This window comes from Marmota monax, unplaced genomic scaffold (genome assembly GCF_021218885.2).
Source record: "Marmota monax isolate L192 unplaced genomic scaffold, Marmota_monax_Labrador192_F-V1.1 WCK01_AAM20220418_F8-fsc00001, whole genome shotgun sequence".
Taxonomy (NCBI): Eukaryota; Metazoa; Chordata; class Mammalia; order Rodentia; family Sciuridae; genus Marmota; species Marmota monax.
Genome location: NW_026693777.1, coordinates 52,691,455 through 52,714,008, shown reverse-complemented (window position 1 = coordinate 52,714,008; position 22,554 = coordinate 52,691,455). Strand labels below are relative to the sequence as shown.

Here is a 22,554-nt window from a genome sequence, read left to right as displayed (position 1 = left end):
TTTGCAGCATCCATGATGAATTTGTTCTACTTTTTTAAAGTTGTAGATGAACATAATATCTTCATTTTATTTATTTATTTTTATATGTTACCCAGGATCAAACCCAGTGCCTGACATATGCTAGGCAAGCACTCTACCACTGAGCTACAACCCCAGCACCCCTGATGAATTTCTATAGGACAAATATGTGGAATTCCTGTGTCTGTATCTTATGTATTGATATAAGATAGTTGTGGGTCTGAAAATATCTGTTTTATTGGTAAAGGACTAGGGTAGGCCACAAAGCATTGTGTGTAATCTGAACTCATTTTTTGTTAAATTAAGATAAACAAAGAAATTACATAGGTGTATATACACACAGAGAGAAAAACATCTAAAAGTATATAAACCAAAATGTTACCAGGATGTTGACATTGTTAGAAATTTTCATTTCCTTTTAAATTTCTTTTTGTGTTGAATGACTTTTCAAAATAAATATGCTCATTTATAATTTAAAAAATCAGTAAAACTATTCTCATATAGAAAAAGTGGAGTTCATGCAGGATAATTCTGAGTTTCCCTATGAGATTTTCTCTTCTATTTATTTATCCTTCTCCACTCAGAGTAAGGAGCCATGAGGTCTTCCAGCCCAAACTACATTGGGGATGAAAGGTATCTGTTGACTAATAATACCAAGTAGGAAAACAAAAGTCCTTTTTAAAAACAAATAAAAATTGAGTACTTGCAATGTACAACTGAGAATGTCTAGTGCAACTGAGAAGGCTGATTTTAAATTATGTTTAATTTTAATTAATTACAAAAACAACCTGTATGTAACATCAAAGTTTTTCTGTTTATCTATAAATTCAAGGAATCACGTGTTGGTAACTTTTTTATAAGAATCAGATCTTTTAGGCTTTGTAGGCCATACAGTCTGTTGTAGCTACTCAGCTCTGCCGTTGTAGCAGGAAAGCAGCCATGAAACAAATGAATGGCTATGTTCCAATAAAACTTTATTCATGAACGTGGAAATACGAATCTTATCCAGTTTTCATATATGAGGAAATGCTATTCTTCTTGATGTTTTTTCCAACCATGTATACATGTGAAAGTCCTTAGCTTGTGTGCTATACAAAAATAGATGTTGGGCTGGATTTGGTCCATGAATGATATTAGAGAGTGTGTGTGTGTGTGTGTGTGTGTGTATACTTTTTTTTTTTTGATACAGGGTCTTGCTAAATTGCCAAGGCTGGCCTTAATCCTGTGATCCTCCTGCCACAAATCTGCCACAGCACCCAGCTCACCCCAGTCCTTCATTTTATAGATGCAGGAAGTGAGGCCCAGCACAGCACAGTGCCTTCCTCAGCTTGACAGAGATAGACCCAGGAGTCAGGACTCCTCTTGACACCAAGGCCAGTGCTCCTTCCTCCTCACCATACAGTCTTCAAAAAGGAAAATCAAGACTTGTTAGTCCCAGCCTTCCAAACACAATTAAAAAAAAAACTAATGAGTTAAATTGTAATATGATTGCCACCATGGAGATTGTTAGAAAATGTGAATAGGATTAAATATGATAAATGTGAAATATCTGTACTCAATTTAGATCTATAAGGAGTTGAAAACTCTGGTTAATTCTATTTGTAGGCGTCATCAAACTGGGCACTTCTGGTTATCAAGTGATTTGGGCTGTTTGGCATAAATAATCAAATTATTGAGGGAATTGTCATAAAATTCCAAATTTACTTTGAATAATAAAAATACCATAGTAAAAACAAACTAGATAGGATTCTCACCAAGGTAGGAAACACCTTCTTCCGGAGAAATTGTGCCATACTTGACCATCATCTTCACAAAGTCAATCAATGTCTTCATGATAGTAATTAGTGTTTCTTTCTCTTTTGCTTCTTTTTCTATGTAAAAAGACAAAAATAACTCAAAGGAAACAGTAGAGAATAGCTTGATTTTTCAATTTCAATTTATTTTATTTTATTTTTAAAATTTTGGTACTGGGGATTGAACTTAGAGATGCTTAGCTACTGAGCCACATCCCTAGGCTTTCTTCAATATTTAATTTTTAAAATTTTTAATTTTTATCTTTTGTACCAGGGATTGAACCCAGGAGCACTTAACCACTGAGCCTCATCCCCAGTCCTATTTTTTTTTTTTTTTGTATTTTTTATTTAGAGACAGGTCACACCGAGTTGCTTAGCACTTTGCATTTTTGCTGAGGTTGACTTTGAACTCACAATTCTCCTGCCTCAAACTTCTGAGCCGCTGGATTTACAGGTGTGCTCTACTGCACCCAGATTCAATGTTTAATTTTGAGGCAGGGTCTCACCAAGTCCTTAGGGCCTCAATAAATTGCTGAAGTTGGTCTCAATCTTGCAATCCTGCATTAGCCTCCTGAGTTACTATGGGGCATTCACCACCACACAGCTCAGTGTCCATTTATGAAGCAGAGCATCTTATTTATTTATTTTTCTGGTACCAGGGATTGAACTCAGGGGCATTCAACCACTGAGCCACATCCCCAGCCCTATTTTGCATTTTATTTAGAGACAGGGTCTCACTGAGTTGCTTAGCACTTCACACATGCTTAGGCTGGCTTTGAACTCACAATTCTCCTGTGGCCTCCTGAGCCACTGGGATTACAGGGGTGACTCTGCACCCAGCTGAAGTATATAGCACCTTATTAAAATATTTCTCTCTACATTTATAGCTAAAACCATACATATTTAACTTATGAAATTTTAGGGCTTGATTGGGATTCAGGGCAATGTACAGCTATACCAAACTTTTTTAGAAATGGGCAATAATAACTTTTCCATGAAGCTTTAATTTAATCTAAAATACTGCGCTAATAAGTATTAAAGAGGCAGTTTTCAACCTGAGATGACATGAACCCAAATGGAAGAGCAGAGGATTGATTAAGTAAGTGGTAAGTTTTCTAAGATAAGAATGATTTGTGTTCATTAATTAGGCTTAATTTTCTTAAAAGCACTTTTTTAAAAAATTGTAAGTTGGGTTTTCTAACAGTAGCTTACATTGCTTTTAAACTTTTTTTTTCATTTGAAATAACAAATACAGATAGTAAAAATATTCCAATGATCCACCAGTAAATAAAAGTGAAAAGTAGCAATCTCTTTCTCACCCCTGCCACGGGTAACCACTGTTAGCAATTTCTTGGGAACCTATGGTATTTGACATTCTGTTCTACATCTTAATGGAACAAGATGGCCATTGATACCATGAGTAGCTCAGTAAATGTATTAATTCTAAAATCAGAAAAAATATTTTTCCATTTTTTTTTAATATTTATTTTTTTTAATTTTCGGCGGACACAACATCTTTGTTTGTATGTGGTGCTGAGGATCGAACCCGGGCCACACGCATGCCAGGCGAGCGCGCTACCGCTTGAGCCACATCCCCAGCCCTATTTTTTCCACTTTTGAAGTTAAAAAAAAAAGCACAATATCTAGAAAGGAGTCCATTTTTTTTCTCTCATTTTAGCTGCCATGAAAAATTTTCTCCAAATACTCCTAGCCTCTTGCCATTTTTTCCCATCCTCCCATCAGATGCAATTGTTAGGTAATAGCCATTAGTCTAATTTTCTCAACGATGGGGATTTGGACCCTCTTCTTTCCACTCACTCGGAACAGTGGAACCAAGGACCTGAGAGACATGCCTGCTCTGCAGATTCAAACCACCTCTGGGACTGTCTGTTCCCACAGTGAGACTGAGGAACTACTGAGTGAGCAAGCTCATTGCTGGCTCTCACACTAAGCCACATTTGCATACCAGTGTTATATATTCCAAATTTGTATTTTAAAATTGACAGAACTGTATGTGTTTATCATGTGCAACATGATGCCTTGAAGCACACAGACACCTTATGATTAAATCCAGCTAAGATATGCATTAACTCACATAGTGATCATCTTTGTAACAGGAACATCATCTTTGTAACAGTAGTTGTAACTAACAACTACTCTCCTAGCATTCTTTAATACTGAGGCAGTTGGAGATGGGAATAAGGAGATGTTGGTCAAAGGATACAAAACTATAACCCAGGGTTTATCAGTAACAGAAATGACATTTTGGTTTTCTATCTGTTTTTTATTTCTCAATTGGTTCAGGACCTTGGGTGAGGAAGACAGGTACTAGCAAAGACCTCAGTATAAGTATTTAAATTAAGATTATAGAAAAATAAAGGCAATAAGGAATCAGATAAACTAAAAGATAAAAACAAATAAGGAACATTCCATGAAGTGGAATTATTTAAATACCAAAAAACTCGTAGGTAGGGAAGGAAGAAATGTGATAGAAAAAGTAGGGGAGAGATCCTGGGAAAGAACTGGTAAATAATTCCAGCAATCACATGGTTTGTTCCAGGTCACCTCTGTACATCTGGTATCATGCCAATGCTCTACACTGATACGTGACTCACCAGGATGACAGAGGTTCTCAGTTGGGCATCTGCCAACCAATGGGGCAAGATGGCTTGGAACGGACACTCAAGACATACAAGCCCTACAGACACTGGCAGAGGGGCCAGTACCATCTGGCCAATGTCTGGAACTGAAGGACAAAGGATGTTCTCCAGGAATGAAAGCTCACTTTGAGGTCATTTCTTCAGAGAAATAGATTACAATGAGAGAAATCTTTATACAAGTGTTCAATGGGGGCCTGCATTTTTGAAGAGGGCAAAGAAAAGCCATTAAGGCACTGCAGGGCATTTGTCTTAACAGTAACAACAGAAATGTTGGACATTATTATCCTCTTTACAAATTAACCAAAACAAAACAACAACAACAAAAAAAGCATGGACCAAAAATCTTCCAGTTAACTCAGTGCACATATGAGAGAGGAGATGAGGACACATAAGGACTTTGTTTAAAAACAAAACAGTTTCCCAAATGTGTTTTTTGTTCTGGCTTCCTCTCATCCAAAGTCCATTTTAACTCATCTGAAGGTGGGAGCTGAATATGTCTATCAGGCAATGTCTTCAGTAATCTAAAGAAGGGTGAATTAGGTTCCATACACACTTCCCACTAAGAGAGGAAAATGAAGAAAGCTTTTAAAAAAGGTTTACTTAAAAGTGGCAGGTTTCCTTATTGTTGTGTTTGCTTATTTTGGTTTTGATAATGTGATGAACTTAGAAAACATTATGCTAAGTGAAATAAGCACAGAAAGACTGTAGGATCTCACATAGTTGGCCCTCTGTATTTACAGGTTCTATATTCATGGATTCAATTAACCAGGGATTGAAACTATCCAAGAAAAAGAATTACGTCTTTTATTGAACATGTATAGATTTTTTTCTTATCAATATTCACCAAACAATATAGTATAATAATAATTTATATAGCATTTATTTTTTTTCAGTATTATAAGTAATCTAGAGATGATTCGGAGCATATAGGAAGATATGCATAGGTTATATAAAAATGCTACATTGTTTCATATAAAGAACTTGAGCATCTGTGGATTTTGATTTCTGAGGGTGATTCTAGAACCAACCCCCTGAGGATACTGAAGGAACAATTGTGTATGGAATTTGTAATAGTTAAACTCATAGATGCAGTAGAATGGTGGTTGCCAAGGGATAGGAGAAGGGAAAAATGAGGATTTGTTGGTCAAAGGACATTAAGCTTAAGTTATAGAAAATGAATAAGTTTGGAGACTATAAGGCATGATTACTGTAGTTAACAATATTGAACTTTACTTGAAATTTGCTAAGAGGCTAGATTGTAAGTGCTCTTATCTCAACAACAACAACAATAAGAGAGAGAGAGAGAAAAGAATAAAGAAAAGGAAATAAAGAGAAAAGAATAAAGAAAAGGCTATTTAGCATATCTATCATCTCATTATGTGAGATGACAGATATGCTAAATAGCCTGATTGTAGTCATTTCACGATGTGTACATATATTAAAACATCGAGTTGTGCATCCTAAAGATAAATAATTTTTATTTGCCAATTACACCTCAATATAACTGAAAACAAACAAAAAAAAGTTACAATAAGAATTGAAGCTTGAGCTGGGGTTATAGCTCAGGGGTACAGCGCTTGCCTAGCACTGTGTGAGGCACTGGATTTGAGTCTCAGCACCACATAAAATAAAATAAAATAAAGATATTGTGTCCATAAACAACTAAAAAATTAAAAAATAATAAAGAATTGTGCCTGAACTGGGTCAGGGCAGGAACACTGATTAATCACCATAACTGCACCTGATTCTTTCTAGTACTGTGTACACAGCAGATGTTCAATAATTGTTTGTTGAACAAATATAGGAGTGCTCTGTTAACAAAAAGATCAAATTATCCAGAAACCCTACCTTTCCTGATTATCCTTTCCTAAATATTTCCATTACTAGACTGCTTGTTTTGGAAAAAAAAACTAAAATAAATAAAACTGATGTGAACTATTTTTCCTAAGCTTACAGTGTATGTCATTGAGGATTACAGTTGGAAACTGAAAACAGGAACTTATAAAACCACCCACACACTTCCTAGAATTACTATTTATGCTCTGCATGGTCAGAAAACATAGTGGTTACCTGAATCAATACTTTTCAGTAGTGCATAGAAGTTGGGGAAATACTGGAGTTCCTCAAAGTTGTCTTCTCCATAGGTTTTAGTTCTCCTTTCCAAGCCATTTGTCAAGGTTAAGGTGTTAGACACTGTTTCATCATTTTCTCCATTATTAAAACCATCCTGAATTGCTGCCATTGGAGTCTCCAGTGAGGGGGGAAAAAATCCACACACACACATACAAAAGCCTTTGGTTAGAATTAACACAACTCCAGATTAATTCTTTCCTTTATGGTGCCCTTGAACATGAAATGCACAGATTCCTCTTTCTCAAATCCCTGTAGGTTCAAACTTATTTCTTGGCATGCATGCATCTCAGTTACATGGAAACTGAAAAAGGCGTTCTCCCTTGAGGAAGACCCCCTGAAGACTCTGGCTCCTGTTCAGGGGAGAAGAGACAGGAAATCTTCAATGGTCCTGCTCAGCCAAGTTCCCCCTCTAGGAATCCTCATGAGCCTCTCTTCACAAAACTGCCCTTCCTTGAGGACCAATTCAAATTGTTCATACACTCTACCAAGCGGGTGGTAGAGTTACAGGAAAGCCTTTCAGAATGTTTAGCAGGAGCACAACAGGCACATTTGGGAATTTCTGGGTGACACTTTAGGAGCTGCCGGGATGGATGCATAAAATTCTTTTCTCCCTAGATCTGTTTCTTCTTGGTGTTCACCATCTTAGTGAATTCACTGTTCAGTGGACTACACAGAAATCTAAGAGCTTTTCTTAGCTCTTCTTCCTTTCCCACATCACATCCATCAGCAGCCATGTTGACCCTCCTTTCAAATTTTATGGCCAATTTGAAATTTCTCTCTCCACTATCTCAAGCAGCCTTGGATCTCTCATTTCTAACTGGTACACCACTCATTTAAAATCTCTACTCAACACTGAATTTTCCATATTGCAGCCAGAGTTATCTTTTTAGTTGTTGGATCACATAGCTCTTTTTCTTAAAATCTGTTATGGTTTAGATGTGGTTTCTCCCTGCAAAAATTCAGGTTGAAATACGACTGCCAATGTAGAGGTGATAGGAGGTGGGGCTTTAAAGACATGATTAGGTCATAAGAGTTCTGCCCTCATGAATGGATTAATATTTTTCTTGTAAGACTGGTTTAGTTTTTTTGAGACTGGATTAGTTCTTATGGAAATGCTTTAGTTCCTGTGAGAGCAGGTTATTAGAAGGTAAGCCTGGCATTTCCTCTCATTCTCTTGCTCACACGCCTACTTGTCCTTCTGCTTTTCCATCACCACTGAGAGCAGCATGAAGCCTTATCAGAAGCTGACTAGACGTTATGGCCTGATCTTCAGTTTTCCAGCTTCTAAAACTGAGCTAAATAAAGCTCTTTACATATTACCCAGTCTCAGGTATTCTGTCACAGCAATAGAAAATGCTACCAAAAAACCTTTTAGTGTTTTCCCATGTCTCTTACAAAAAATATCAGAAACCATCCATGGTTCATAAGGCTCTATATGGGCTGGTCTGGGTCCACTCCCCCATCTCAGCTGTCACTACCCTCTTGCTGTATCAGTCACATTGTCCTTGTTTCAGTTGCTTGGATACTCCATACTTCCTTCTCTGCATGCTGCCTCTTATGTTTACATGCTAACCTGTATTTGACCTTCAATACTCAGCTCAGATTACTTCCTGAGGAAAGCCTTTTCTGAGCCTAAGTGCAGGACAGTTTTCTTTTTTATAAGGTCTCATAGAACCATGTCTTTCTACAGAGCACTTACTGCAATTGTGGTTAAAATGATGATTATTTGAAAACAATCTGCCTTTTCCACTAGACCTTAACCTTCCTTGGAAAAAAAATTACATCTTTTTAAATGAGCAGGGTATTCTCAGTGCTTGGCAATATAGTTAGTATGCAATAAATCTTTGTTTAAAGAATATTTCATTTGCACAAGTGAACAAGTCAAGCATATGGACATTTTAGTGGTGAATGAATGGAATGGGATTGAAGGACCATGAAAATATCATGACAGTTCAGACCCTTAAGCTTGAGTTGTGAGTTCTTTGATAAATCTATAAAGCACATTTACATTCACTAGTGGGTGGATCTTTAAAAGCTATTTTTATAGACGACAGATAGTGGGGATTGGAAGTAGGGAGAGAGATGGAAATTTTTGGGCCATCTAGTGAAAAATCCAGACCAAATTTCTATTTTCTTTTTTTAAAATATATATTTTTTAGTTGTAGGTGGACACAGTACCTTTATTTTATTTGTTTATTTTCATGGGGTGCTGGGGATCAAACCAAGTGCCTCACACATGTTAGGCAAGCGCTGTATCACTGAGCCACAACTCCAGCCCCCAAATTTCTATTTTCTAACCTCTCTAGAACAGAACCACCACCATCCTATTTTAGATAGGATGTTGGAAGAGACAAGGGGCCATGGGTCTGGGTGCTTGGTGAAGAAAGTCAAGGGAGAGATGAAGAGTTTGATATTCTCTTGTGGTCAAATTCAATTAGAGTTTTGAAGCTTATTTAATGCCAAGGAAAAAATGAAAAGGCAAGGAGTCCATCAAAGGGAAGGATGAATGGCTAGTGTGGATAAAGGATGACAGACAGGCTTCTGAACTAATGAAAGGGAGAGCAGATAGAAGAGCACAGCCTAGAATAGGGAGGCAACATCAGGCTGGGAGATGTAGGACTGTTCTTCTGTGACACAGGATAGAATCAACACACTCTTTGGCACAGTGTGTGTGTGTGTGTGTGTGTTGGAAGCAGATCATGACATCCATTATGAATAGAAATAGAATATCAGGGCTGGGTATTAGCTCAGTGGTAGACCACTTGCCTAGCACATGTGAGGCACTGGGTTTGATTTTCAGCACCACATTAAAATAAATAAATAAAATAAAGATATTGTATTCATCTACAACAACAAAAAGACCCTGTTGAAAAAAAAATTGAATATTAAAAATGCTGTGAGATATTTGGGTCTAGTATACTGGGACTATACAAATAGATATTATGTGATATTGTTATTTCATACTTGATGTGTTATTTTATAGTGCGGTGTAAGATGTAACCTTTACTATAAATAGAAAATAATCTGTAACATTTACATTATTTTCCAAGTAAAATTCATTCATATCTTTTACCTTATTAGCATTTTATGGATATGCATTTTAAGTGGGCTAGAAATGTCACATACTTCAAATCTTCTTTGGCATCAAGGAAGGACGAATTATATACAGATCCAAGTACACACATCTATGCACATGCACGTACCAACACACACACACATACACACACACAACATACACATATACATACCACTTTCTCTGGTATTTTTCCAGCCTGATTCTCAGTCCTGCTGGTGGATTTATTAAGCTCCTCCTCATAATTGTTGGCTTCCTTTGAAATTAATTTTTGTAAAGCCTCTGCAACTTCATCTTCCAGTGTGTGTGCCTGGCTTTCTGTGATCTGTTATAAGAGGCAAAATATATGAACTGCTAGTCCCATTCTTGTGATTTAAAAAAAATCTAGATTAAACTTTGCAGTTGAACATAAATTTTTAAAAGAAGTATCATTCTGGATGCACTGGTGCATATCTGTAATCCTAGCAACTCAGGAGGTTGAGTCAGAAGTATTGCAAATTTCAGGCCAGCCTCAGCAACTTAGTGAGGTCCTATCTCAAGATTAAAAAAAAAAAAAAAGGACTGGAGATGTAACTCAGTGGTAAAACATTCCTGGGTTCAATTCCTTGAACAAAAATTAAATAAAATAGGAATCTTGTGAATTCTCTTTCTGGACAATCCTTCCTATTACCCTACTACATGCCAGCTGCTATAGTAACTGCCCAGCACTCTGGGAAGACATATCTTTGGGCCAACCACACAAGCTGTCAGTCCTGCCTGTTGAAACTCATGGAACACTTACTTTGAGAAACACCTGAAAAGTCACTCCTCCACAGTTGCATGCCGTAGTCAGGTAAACTTTGAAACTCTGCAAAGTCATCACCTTACTCAAACCTGCCAGAGCTATGGTGTCAAGCTGAGGCTGGCTGAAATTAGCTTACTTCATGCATTGCATGTCTTTGCTCCTGTTATTTCCTTTTTTGCCACACACACCTTCTAACTTTGCTAGTTATATCTTAACTACCTTTCTAAGCTCAGTTCAAACACCTGTATCTCCAACTGCCCGTTGGAGATAAGCCATTCCTGGCATCCTGCAATGTTCTTACTGGCTCGTTAGCAGTTTGCATTATGGCCGTGTGTATACTTGTCTAGTTCTTCTGACAGACTGTAAATACCTCGAGGGAGAAGTATGGTGCCTACTACAAAGCAGATGCTTTATAAACATTTGGCTACTTGAGTCAAGTGGCTTGGCTTCTTGGCATACTCCAAACTGTGCTAAGATTTGATTTACTTTCTTGCATACAACTTACCAGGCCCAGATTCAGCAGTTTAGAAACAATCTTGTCAAATACTCCTCTGTCATTTTCCTCATAAATCCTGGTAGCAATCTTATGGACAATGTCTTCAGCCGTTAAAGGAGTTCCATCTAGTTGATGAAGGCCATCTGGATCATCTAGAGAGAATAATCATTATTTCATATCATGGTAGGTATTTCACACATCATATTACATTTATAATCTGTACTTTGCTTTTCTAAACTCAGATATGCTTAAGATGTATATAGTGGTGCTTGGTCCACATAAACTCTTGGTTTGAAATAAAACAAGGCTTTTTGAGCTAAGAATCTAGGATGATAATGGAAATTCTGAAAGCCCATGACTATAAAAGCTGAAGATAGTACAGACCTCTCCATTAATTAGTATCACTAATAATAGAAATAATACTAATTTTATTTACAGAGTATGCTGCATTTATATTATATGCCATATTAGTCAAAGCATCCTTCTATACATTTTGTATTTGACATTCTATTTCTGCTCTGGGAGTAGGTTGGTAAAATCTCCACTTGTCTTCCTTTTGCAGGCAAATTCCTGGGCTGGGTGCAAGGGAAACTGCTACACATCTAGAATGAGAGATGTGAACTGAAGATTTTTATGACTTACCTGGGATAAATATTTACTCCTAAGTGACTGTGCATCACAGTATCTTTATGGAATGTAGCTTAATCTGACAAGCCCAATTCTCCAGAGAATAGGGAATTTATTTTATGAGCCTGGAATTGAAACTTAAAATATAGCAATAGATCTGCAAAAAGCAATATGTAAATCTTTGCAGAGAAGCATGAAAACAGTATCTTTAGTTTTTCTGGGAATATGTTTGGCAGCACTACTTCAGACTAAAGCAAGGGCCCATTCAGAGGAAAAGCATCAGTGGCAATGAGGCTTCAGAACACATCTATAGGGAACTACTAGGAATCTATTAGTCTTTTCCAATCTATACAATATTGAGCAGATCCAATTTACAAGGCAATTAAATCTCCCTTGTCACTTAGGCAGACTGGAAAGAACAGAATTTGAGCTCAGTAATATTTCTTGTTATCTTGGAACACTTCAAAGAATTATAAGGGTATCAATTTCATGGAATTTTTATGATGATCAGATAAAATAAGATGTAAAAGCACTTTTTAAATCACAAAGTACTATATGAAAGTGAATGGATTATTGTAATTGTGTACAGTGGATTTGGATTTTGAAATAAAGGAACTACAATTATCTTCTAAAGAAAATGGAAATTGAATCCCTGGCCAGATTCTGCCCAAATAATCCTCATCATATTCATTCAAAGAAATAACAACCTAGAATTTCTGCTCTGATTCTTCCCTTTTCTTCCATGGCTTTGAGGATTTGGATAAGGAATTTCTCTCATGACCTTTCTTCCAAGACTCTATGGTGATATATGTAGCCCCAGGAAGAATATCTTCTTGTTTGGAAAGAAACTTAGGAAAATGAGTGGGGTGATTACACATGGAGGACTAAAAGTTTTCTGTCAGTATATAACTGCTGAGCTGTTGACCAGCCTATGAGCTATGAGCCCTGTTAGACCTGAGTACCAGAGTGACAAAGGAGTAAAAAAGCCCTTAAGGAAAAAAATTAAAACAACAACAAAAACCCCATAAAATCAGTTCCCCTACTGCTTGAAAGGAAATCGGGTTCATCATCTATTTTTCAGGAGTACAGACTGTTATTTAGGTCCGAGTTTTCCATTTGTGAGCTGCAACTCAGGCTCTTGGGAATACAGTCTGTCCCAGTCTGCAGAGGTGGAAGAATTTATTTCCCTTCTCACTCATCCCTGAGGATCTCAAAAAGGAAGAGCCCTGGTTGCCTGCTGGAGCTGGAAAATAACTGAGATGACTGTTTTTCAGTTCATTTACTTCACAGCAGGGAGAATGTTAGTAACTCACTGAAGAAATATCCTCTTTCCTCTGCTGCACTGCTGCATATGCTGATCCCAGGGACATAGGTCTCCCACGGCAGAGCTTTGCTAGATGGGGTTAATAACAGAGCACTTGGCCACTAACCCCTACCTGACATTGATTTCCCTTGGCTCTTCTGAAATGGACAGAATCAGTCATAATGACTTCCCTGCTGCTCATGGAGGGAAAGTCCACCCTCTCTATAGAGACCCTCAGCAGGAAGTCAAACATGGATTCAAAATTTAAACCTTTTATTAAGGAGTCACAACATTATGAGTGGATGTCAAAGGGCCATGTCCCAAGTCATCAACTGTCCAGTTATGTTTTGAAACCTTTGCATCTAATATAATATTTGACATTCATTTGTTCAATAAAGTTTTAAAGTCTTAGTATATGTCAGCCACTGAAAATAGTAATGGATTGGTTAGTCATGGTCTCTGACTGCACAAAGCTTATTATCTAGTTCATTATCTGAAACAGAGAAACTACATGATAAATATTTGTTAGGTGAATGCACACAGGAGCCCTAAGGCACTACCACATGAGGAACTTGGAAAAATCCTGAATCACATGTATTATAGAAAACACTGAAAAGAAGACTTTATGGGCCCTATAGCACAAGCCTATCTGGTGGATTCCTAAATGCATTATTAGATTTGGGAACATATACTGCCCAAATTAGTCTCCTTCGCCCTGCCTTCTGGGACAAATCTGCATGCTTCCAATGTCCTATTCATCTTGGTGGTTCTAAACCCTCTAGTTCTGGGATTTTCAAGATATTAAGAGAAACAAGAAGTTTACCCATAAAATATTCTCTCCAAAATCTTTGGTTTGGCTTCTTTGTGATCTCAAGGAGAGGTAAAATGATCCCATGGGTACAAATAAAGCTATCAGGGATGGCACTTGGTAGTTCTAAACTCACTTGAGATGGTACTATAATGCCAGACAATTTAAAAATGGGTTGTCAAGTTACAAACATATTTATGTCTCTGCTTGCACATATAACCAGTCAAACATTAGACTGTTTTTTTTTTGTTAAACCAGTCAAAAGGATCAAATCTATTTTGTACAGTTATGCCAGTGTCTATTTATAGTCCAAATATTTTAGGTTAAAAAATAACATTCAAGATTTTAAAATTTCCCCAATTAGCACAGATTGATATGCGGCAAAATATAAGCCATCGCCTCCATTCTATACCCCACAAGCACAACATACTTCTGAACTCCCCTCAGGCTGTGGTGTCCTCTGAAAGTCAGATTTAACTGACAGTTGTTTTCTGGCAGAGATAATCAGCATGATTCTTTTGTTGCTATGGAGCAAAATAGGGACATAGAAAGCTTGTACTCACTCCTAATCATTGGTCTGCAGAATGGAGAACACATTCTCTTCCTCAATGCCTAGGTACAGCAATTCATTTATTCCCTCTTGTATTCTTTTGCTCAATCATTTATTCATAAATTCATTCAATGAATTCATGAGCATTTAGGTACTGGGGTTATAATGTAAAATTTTCAGTTTAGTTTTGGAGAAAGACATTTATCATAGGTAGTTACACTTATATGTAAAATTACAAACTGCCTGAAGGAAAGTTAACAAAGTTTCTATTAGATTATGTGTGTTGGATGAACCTAGAAATGTAGACAGGAACCAGTCTATGCAGACTGTGGAAACCACATTAAGGATTTTGGTTTTTATACCAAGAGAAATGGGAATCTATTAAAGGGTTTTATGAAAACCCCTAATTTGTGTGTTGAAAAGAATACTGTATCTAGTTGCCACATCAAGAATAGATTGAAGCCAGATGCGGTGGTATACACCTATAATCCCAGCAATTTGGGAGGCTGAGGCAGGAGGATTGCAAGTTTGACGCCAGCCTTAACAGCTTAGGGAGACCCTATCTCAAAATCAAAAATAAAAAGGGCTGAGGATGTAGCTCAGTGGTAAAGCACCCCTCGATTCAATCCCTAGTGCAAGAAAATAAAATTGAGAGATACATGGGAAGTGAAAATCAAATTTGATAGACCAGAATTTGAGAGGTGGGGAAGAGATAAATTGTTTAATTCTAGATTTCTGAATAGCAGCAAAGATCACTCTAAAAGGTCTTGTGAGGTAGACACAGATCTAGAGTTCAATTCTGGACATGTTAAGTGCTAAGTGCTTTTGAGAATTCCAAGCAAGATGTTAGGTAAGCAGACAAGTAAGCCTATAGCTCAAAGAAGTCTGAAGTAGTGGTTTGGCACATCAGAATACATAAACAGTACATGAAGCTACAGAAAGGTTAGGATGATCAAAGGAGAAAGGACATACCTAGGAGAATATTAAAAAGAAAACAGTGGGTATTTCAATAAATATCCTACAGGAGGTATAATATATATAATATATTCTAAGTATGGGAGGTATTTTATTGATCTAATTATTTGACAATTTTGATAATTTTGTTTGTACAAATTGTTAAACTAAATGAAATGGTAAATAAATTCAACATAAAACATAGATATATTGATTTTATTATTTTTTTCAAGGTATCCCTAATGGAACCTTTAAAGGAAAAGTAAAATTTGGGACTCTGTGAAGTGGGGACTTTGCACATTATCAGCAAATCTGAGCTTCATCTCCCAGTATTAAATTTGACTATTAAAAGATTATGAAATTATAAGAGATGTTTTTAAAGATATAGGGCTTCTTCTTAGTCACATAATAGGAAACTTCAAACCAGAGAAAATAAGTTCTTTTTCATCATTTACCTTGAAATTTATGATCCAATCCGCTCTTAGTAGAATCATAATCATCAATCAGTTTTCGATTCTTGGTTGAATCAACATCTTCCACATTCAATTTGTTATCAAATGAGGAACTTCTTATGGATTGTCTTTCTTTCTCAGTCTTTTCCTTTTCTGTTATTGCCTTTAGCAGGTTCAAGTTATCAACAAAAGAGTAATTGCTATCACCTGGCTTGTTTTCTGGAAGAAAAATCCCAAGCCCAACACATCCATTTTAGTTAGTATTCTGATAGTTCACGTTATTTAAATTAACATCAATATAATTTCTTTTTACCTGGAGAGTACGTTTTTTTAATCTTGTCTGCCTCTGCTTCAGCAATCTGTGAAACAAACAGGAGACAGACTTAGTTTAAAATCAATGCTTCACTACTTACCAAGAGCCAAATGATTTAATCCCCATGGAATTTAGTTTTCTTGTTTGTGAAATGTAGATAGTAATTCCTATCTCAAAGCATTGTTACAGTGTATAAATGAGATAATGGGCAGAAACTCTATAAATGTGATTTCTTTCTCCTATAATATTTGTGAAAGAACTCTGGTAAATTAAGCAATCTTACAATTGGGTGGATATGATGTTGAACTTACTGGGTTCTTGGATAGTCAGTTCTATGTATTATACAGAACTCAACGTAATTAACTGTTAGAGCATAGAAATTATCAAAAACTTGATTTCTCATCCTTATTTCTACCAATTTACTATTAAACTCCAGATGTCTGTAAACAACAACAAAAAATAACTAAAGCAAAATGAACTGGCATTTATAATTTTGCTTCTGACCTACCTGTTCATTCAAAGGTCTTTCTGCACTTAATTCTCTATTATGTAGAGATTTGTCTAGAATAAACACACACAAATATAAATTTAATTGTGCATTGGAAAGAGAAAATACATTTCTCATTAAAATCTTTTTAAAGCTGGGGTTGTAGCTCAGTGGTAGAGCGCTTACCTAGCATGTGTGAGGCACTGGGTTTGATTCTCAGCACCACATTAAAAAAAAATAAAGGGCCACCAACAACTAATAAAATATTTTTTACAAAATCTTTTAAAAAAGAAAATAACAAATATTAGGAAAACATTTCTGGATGACCGAAACAATATATGTGAATAAATAATATAAGACAACAAATATCAATATTTCCTTGTTTATGATCTTGGTATTATTTCCTGAGTTAATAGAATCACACTCCCTCCCACCCCCATCAGAAATTTAACACATAGTTCTGACACTTGGCTTCCCAGCTTTTCTCAACTAGAGAGGGCATAATTTGGATTGGCATTATTGGCATATTAAAAGCTCTTTCATCATATACTGCACCTGTTATGAATAGAGTATCTGAAAAGAGTTGTAAAACAACAAGCAAGCAAGCAAGCAAACAAACAAAAAGCCACTTTAGGTGGAAAAGCTACTCCCTCCTCCCACTTTGAAAATAACATCTTTTAAAACACCCATATTATTTCTCTAGCTTTCAAAATAAAGTGGGTGGTGGTAAATCTGTCTTCCGTTTGGTTCTAAATTCAAACTGACTTGCCTGTCAACATGCACGGATATGATTTGATCAGAAAACGAAGCAGGGTGATTTACAGCTCTCGGATCATACCAAGCTTTATCTTTTCGTGGCGAAATGAAAGGAAGGTGGGAAGAAGGAAAGTGTCCACACATACCTTGGCTGCCTCCCAGTGTGGGGAAAGCTATAATTGGGGTGCTGTGGAGCACCAACACCAGAATCCAAGTGCCGGTCCAAAGGAACCCCATTCTTCCACTCTTGGCTTCAGAAACAGCCTGGCGCCAGGCTCCCGGCGCTGGAGCTTTTGTTATGAATGAAAAGAGGAGTAAAAAGCTGGAAGGGCCAAGAGGGCGGGTGCGGGGAGGGAGAGTGGCAGGGACCGGAGGCCTGGGGAGCTCGGCGTCGCTCGGAGTGAAGGGAATTGACGGACTCGGGCGCTCGGGAGCCGGGTCTCCAGGTGGAAGAGAGCGCTGTCCGCTCGTGGGTGCTGAAGTTCCTGTGACGCGGGGCCAGCCGCAGGTCCGCTAGGGCGTAGCTTTACTCTGGCTCCCTCCCGGAAAGGAAGTGAGGGAGGAAGCGCATGCTCCATGCAAGCCAGAGGCGGGAAGGGATGGCGTCAGCGACTCCGGGGCTACTCCAGGGCCTCGGGAGTGGAACGGGGGAGGGGCGAAAGACCCGCTAGCGTATTTTCTGTGCCGCAGTCCTGGGGGTGCTTCTGCGCCCAGGAACAGCTGGATTGCTGTAAGCTTGACATCATTGTCGTAACCTTCCATGTAACCTTACTTCAAGGACTAAATGCCTTCTCCACCCGTGCACCTGCCAAGGAGAGTTAGATAACCTTCGGCAAAAGAGTTTTGCTTTGGGATTCTTCTTCTGGTATAACTGCTCCAGAATCTCTTCTTTCCGTTTCACCTACTGTATCAAAAGGTAGATATAATTCTATTGTCCTTAGAAAAGCCCTGCCTTTCGTGACTTGTGTTGACATACCGAACAACTCTTGATGTTCTTGGTCTTAGCTCCACAGTCTTTTATCTTAATTTCATTTTTCTTATAGTGCTGGGGATCCAAGTCAGGGCCTTGTGCATGCTAGGCAAATACTCTACCCCTGAGCTACGCCCTCAGCCCCTTGTGGAGTCTTGGGAAATTCAAGGAACTTTCTAATGTTGAAGGAAAAATCAGTAATACGTTCTCACTCTTCCTGATGCTAAAACAATAAGTCATTGCCTGTCCATTCCTGAGTAGATGAGCAGCAATGGGCCAGTTTTATTCTCCTTTTCCCAACCAAGTGGGAGAAAAACAAAACAAAACAACAACAAAAACTGCACTTCTGTAAAATTCTTCCCCAGGTTGCAGGTCTCAATTATGCCTGAGGACTTTGCTGTTCAAGGGGGTTTTTGAAGAGAAGGGACATCCATGAAAAGCGTTTTTCACCATAAGTCTAGAGGTTCTTCCTATATTCTGAGACTAATCCCAGAAGCCTATGATTATTGCATACAAGGAGAAATCCAAAGAGTTTTAAGTAATGAATACAAGCAACATAATGTGAGCAGGGTGCTGAGCAAGCTCTTTAGTCTCTAATTTTTTAAACAGAACTTGGATCCTTTCCTTTGAGCCATGGCTTGCTGGGAACCAGTGTGAATAATGACCAAAGAGAAGGATTCAGCACAATCAAGCCTTTGATTTCTGTACCCCTGCTTTTCAAGGAGCAAGTTAGTTATTCAAGTACCTAAAAACAAACAGACAACCAAGCTGACAAACAAATCTCCTTCATTTTGAAGGTTTTTGAGTTTGGAGGTCATTCAAATATTTCCTTAAAGAATCTAAAAAGTACTGCTTTTTTAAATTTCCATGTGAATCTTTTTTTAATTAACACATAAAAATTGTACTTATTTTGGGGGTTATGGAGTCCTACTAAATCTAATGGTTACATCAAATAGCTCTTTTTTTCACAGTAATAACATAATATTATTATCCTAGTATACTGCATTCTTAAAAATTAGGCCATATTATAAAATCCCAGCTAAGTGAAGGGCAAATTTCCTTGGTTTCTTCTTCTTTAAAATGGAAATGTAGGGTTGTGACTCAGTGGCAGAGCACTTGCCTAGCATATGTGATGCACTGGGTACAATCTCAGTACTGTGTCTATAGTGTACTTACACATATCAATAAATAAAATAAAGGTCCATTGACAACTAAAAAATATTTTAAAAAATGGAGATATAGGCTGTTTACCTCCCACTGGTATTGTGGAGACCAAATGGGTACATGTTTTGAACAAGTCATTTTTATGCTGAGATTTTTGACACAGCCTGAAAAAAATGTCATGAAATGTTTTCAGAAGATTTTTTTTGTGTGTGTGTGGCAACTGAAAGAAATGTTGCCACCAAAAGAAATAGCATCCAATATTATGTAAAATAGTAATTTACTAAATCTGAGACTTACTCTGTCACTAACAATCCCTTAGTCTTCCTTTAACCTTGTACCACTCCTGATTCACCTCTCCCCTACTCTATATTTGCAACTGGGAGACTCAGGAGAAGAATGAAGATAAGTGATGGCTATTAAGTATGTTTCATTTCTTATCCCCAAAAGAAAAAGTATACTTCATTTTTCTTTGCTATTTGGGCTCAAAGTTATTATGTTAAATGGACACTTAATTTGGGAATGTTATGTTTTTGATTAAATGTATTGTGAAGAACTGAGTAAACTAAGAAGCTTGATTTAGTTTACATTCTTTAGTCTTAAAGGTTATCCCACTGGACTTAGTATAAATCTATAAATGGAGTCAAGCCAAATTTCATTTATTCATTCATACACTTAACAGATATTTATTGAGCACTTGAAATGTACCAGATATAGGTAGATGCTGGGTATACAGACAATTAAAATGTTGATATCTGCTGGTCTTATAACCTACTAGAGAAAATATTGTGTTTATAACAACACCTATTTAGTAAATAGGTTTCATGTGCAACACGCTGATCTTCTTTAAATATAAGTGAACAAATACTCAATTACATGTGCAAAGTTCAGATGGAATCTAAATGATGGATTTCTTTCAAAAAGAAGATGGCTCATGTATAAATGATAAAAGATTAAAATGTTTTATTCTTATAAGTAAGTACACTATAGACATTAAATAACATTTTAAAAATTGAAAATTACAAGATGAGTGCATTGACACAGATCAAATGATTGTGAAATAGTGTAGAATGCTCAGTGAGTCTGTCAGTGTTGCTTATGTACTTGTCAACACACAAGTAGATCAACTGTTATGTGCTCATTGCTGGTGGGAAGATGCCTTCTGAGCTGAAACTTGAAGATACATTTAAAAGATGTTTTTGTTTATTATAGAAAAATTATTAATCATTATTGCATATTTTATTACATAAAATTTCAAACACAAAAGAAGATAAAATCTTGAAATGTGTACCCATGAATCTATTACCCAACTTCAATAATCATCGATCCATGTCCACTCATTTTATATACCGAGGCACTTCATACTCCCAATGAATTATTTACTCAGAAAAGCCCAGAGGGCATGTCATTTCATCCATCAATGTGTCAGTATGTTTATGTAAAAGATAAGGGTTATTTTTTCCAACATTATTGTAATACCTTTAACCTACCTCATAAGAATAATACTGCCTTAGAATCATCAAATATCCTGTCAGAGTTTAAATTTCCCCACTTTCCTTACAAATATTTTTACAGTTGGTCTGCTTGGACCAGGATCTAAACAAGGCCATGCATTGCATTTGGTTGGCATGTGAGAAATACATAGAGGTGCAAGACTGAAGAGACAGGTATTTTCAAGGTTTGCTTTAACTTCCCCAGAAAAGCTAATTGCTTCCTTGGGATAGTGTGTACACTTTCAATATAGTTTGTATTCCATTATGCTGCTTTTTGTAAATGCTTTTTTCCTCCTTATTTTAAAAAATAGTACTATAAAAGACCCTATATTCAATCCCAAGTACTGGGGGGAAAAAAACCTATAGACACACCCACACATGCATATACATTGAGGGAAAATTCCTGAAAATACAGATAAACAAAATGTTAACTTTTGATCTTTGTCTTTTTTGGTCCACATTTTTTGCTGAGAAAATATTTATATATATATATATATATATATATATATATATGTATGTATGTATTTATAAAATTGTGTTGCTTACTATAAATATATGCTTACATATCTGGCTGTCTACATGACTGAACTGTGAACTTACCAAGGGAAACTATCTTGTTTCACTCACCTTTGATTTCCCAGCCCTTCTTAAAAGTATCTGGAAATATATTTGCTTAAATAAATGAATGAAGTAATGATGGGTTGCCTATTTATCTTTGGTTTTCAAAAGAACTATGATAGCTGTATGCCTTTGGAGGAGACACTATCAGAATTGATTCCCCACCCAGCATTTTCATTACAAAAGAGTAGACTTAAAGAGGAGGTATTTATGAAAGGCAATGACCCTCAGAACCACAGAGTTATAGGAATGGATCTGTTGTTGTAGAGGAGACTGGCACAGGATGCCTATACTAGAGCTGGCTGCTGGTGTAACTCAAATGTCAAGTAAATATGGGCAATTTTTTTTTTATTCCTCGGTATTGAACTCAGGGGTATATAACCACTGAGCTACATCCCCCAATCCTTTTTATTTTTTATTTTGAGACAGGGTCTTGCTATGTTGCTGAGAGCCTCCCTAAATTGCTGAGGCTGGCCTCAAACTTGTGATCCTCCTGCCTCAGCCTCCCAAGTTGCTGGGATTACACGTGTGTGCCACCACACCCAACCAAGAAATAAATGTGGAATCTGGAAATTTACTGTCAGAGGAAAGTTGAAATAACCAAGCATAGTGGAGCTAATAGCAAGACTAAAAACAATCAAGGAAAAGGAAAACATGGAATTGAAAAGAGAATATGAATAAGGAAAATGGGCCCCAAATAACTAGATGTCATAGGCCATCTAAATGTAGAAAATCCCCAAAATGAATCTGAGACTGGGTGGGAGGAGAAAGTAGCCAGACAGCAAACTTTTCTTGTTTGCTTACCTTGTTTGTACCATGGCTAAGCCAGGTCAGATCAATGGGCTGCTCCACCGGCTGTTGGAGGAAGAAGATGTGAGACTATGACTGAAGGCTTCCTCCGGAAGCACAAATGTAGCAGTTTCCAAGAAGCAATCAGAGTGAATATACAAGGCCAACACCACAACGGAGGCCCACTACACCATTGAATACAGTAATTAAAACGGATTAAACATTTTTGAGTGAAAGTATCAGGTTGCCTAGTAGCAGTGTGATTCCTATTATAAAAAGTGTGTGTGTGTGTTGGTGTGAGAGAAATTTATCTGGT

General features: G+C 37.0%; 1 protein-coding gene across 3 annotated transcripts in view; it reads right to left on the bottom strand.

The window, feature by feature from the left end:
- Scg3 (secretogranin III) overlaps positions 1–22,323 on the bottom strand; it is a 44,763-nt gene extending 22,440 nt beyond the window's left edge. The window contains exons 1-9 of one of the 3 annotated variants that reach the window (XM_058584802.1): positions 22,254–22,323; positions 17,354–17,497; positions 16,473–16,525; positions 15,965–16,010; positions 15,655–15,870; positions 10,967–11,109; positions 9,853–10,002; positions 6,542–6,719; positions 1,773–1,889 (exon numbers count right to left, since the gene is read on the bottom strand). In XM_058584802.1, the coding sequence (XP_058440785.1) occupies positions 1,773–1,889; positions 6,542–6,719; positions 9,853–10,002; positions 10,967–11,109; positions 15,655–15,870; positions 15,965–16,010; positions 16,473–16,525; positions 17,354–17,444 (994 nt within the window). In that variant the 5' untranslated portion in view covers positions 17,445–17,497; positions 22,254–22,323. Of the gene's footprint in view, positions 1–1,772; positions 1,890–6,541; positions 6,720–9,852; positions 10,003–10,966; positions 11,110–15,654; positions 15,871–15,964; positions 16,011–16,472; positions 16,526–17,220; positions 17,316–17,353; positions 18,430–22,253 lie in introns of those variants that run through there. The other 2 variants (XM_046460941.2, XM_058584803.1) reach the window with 2 other exon arrangements.
- Between the last annotated feature and the right edge of the window lie 231 nt (positions 22,324–22,554).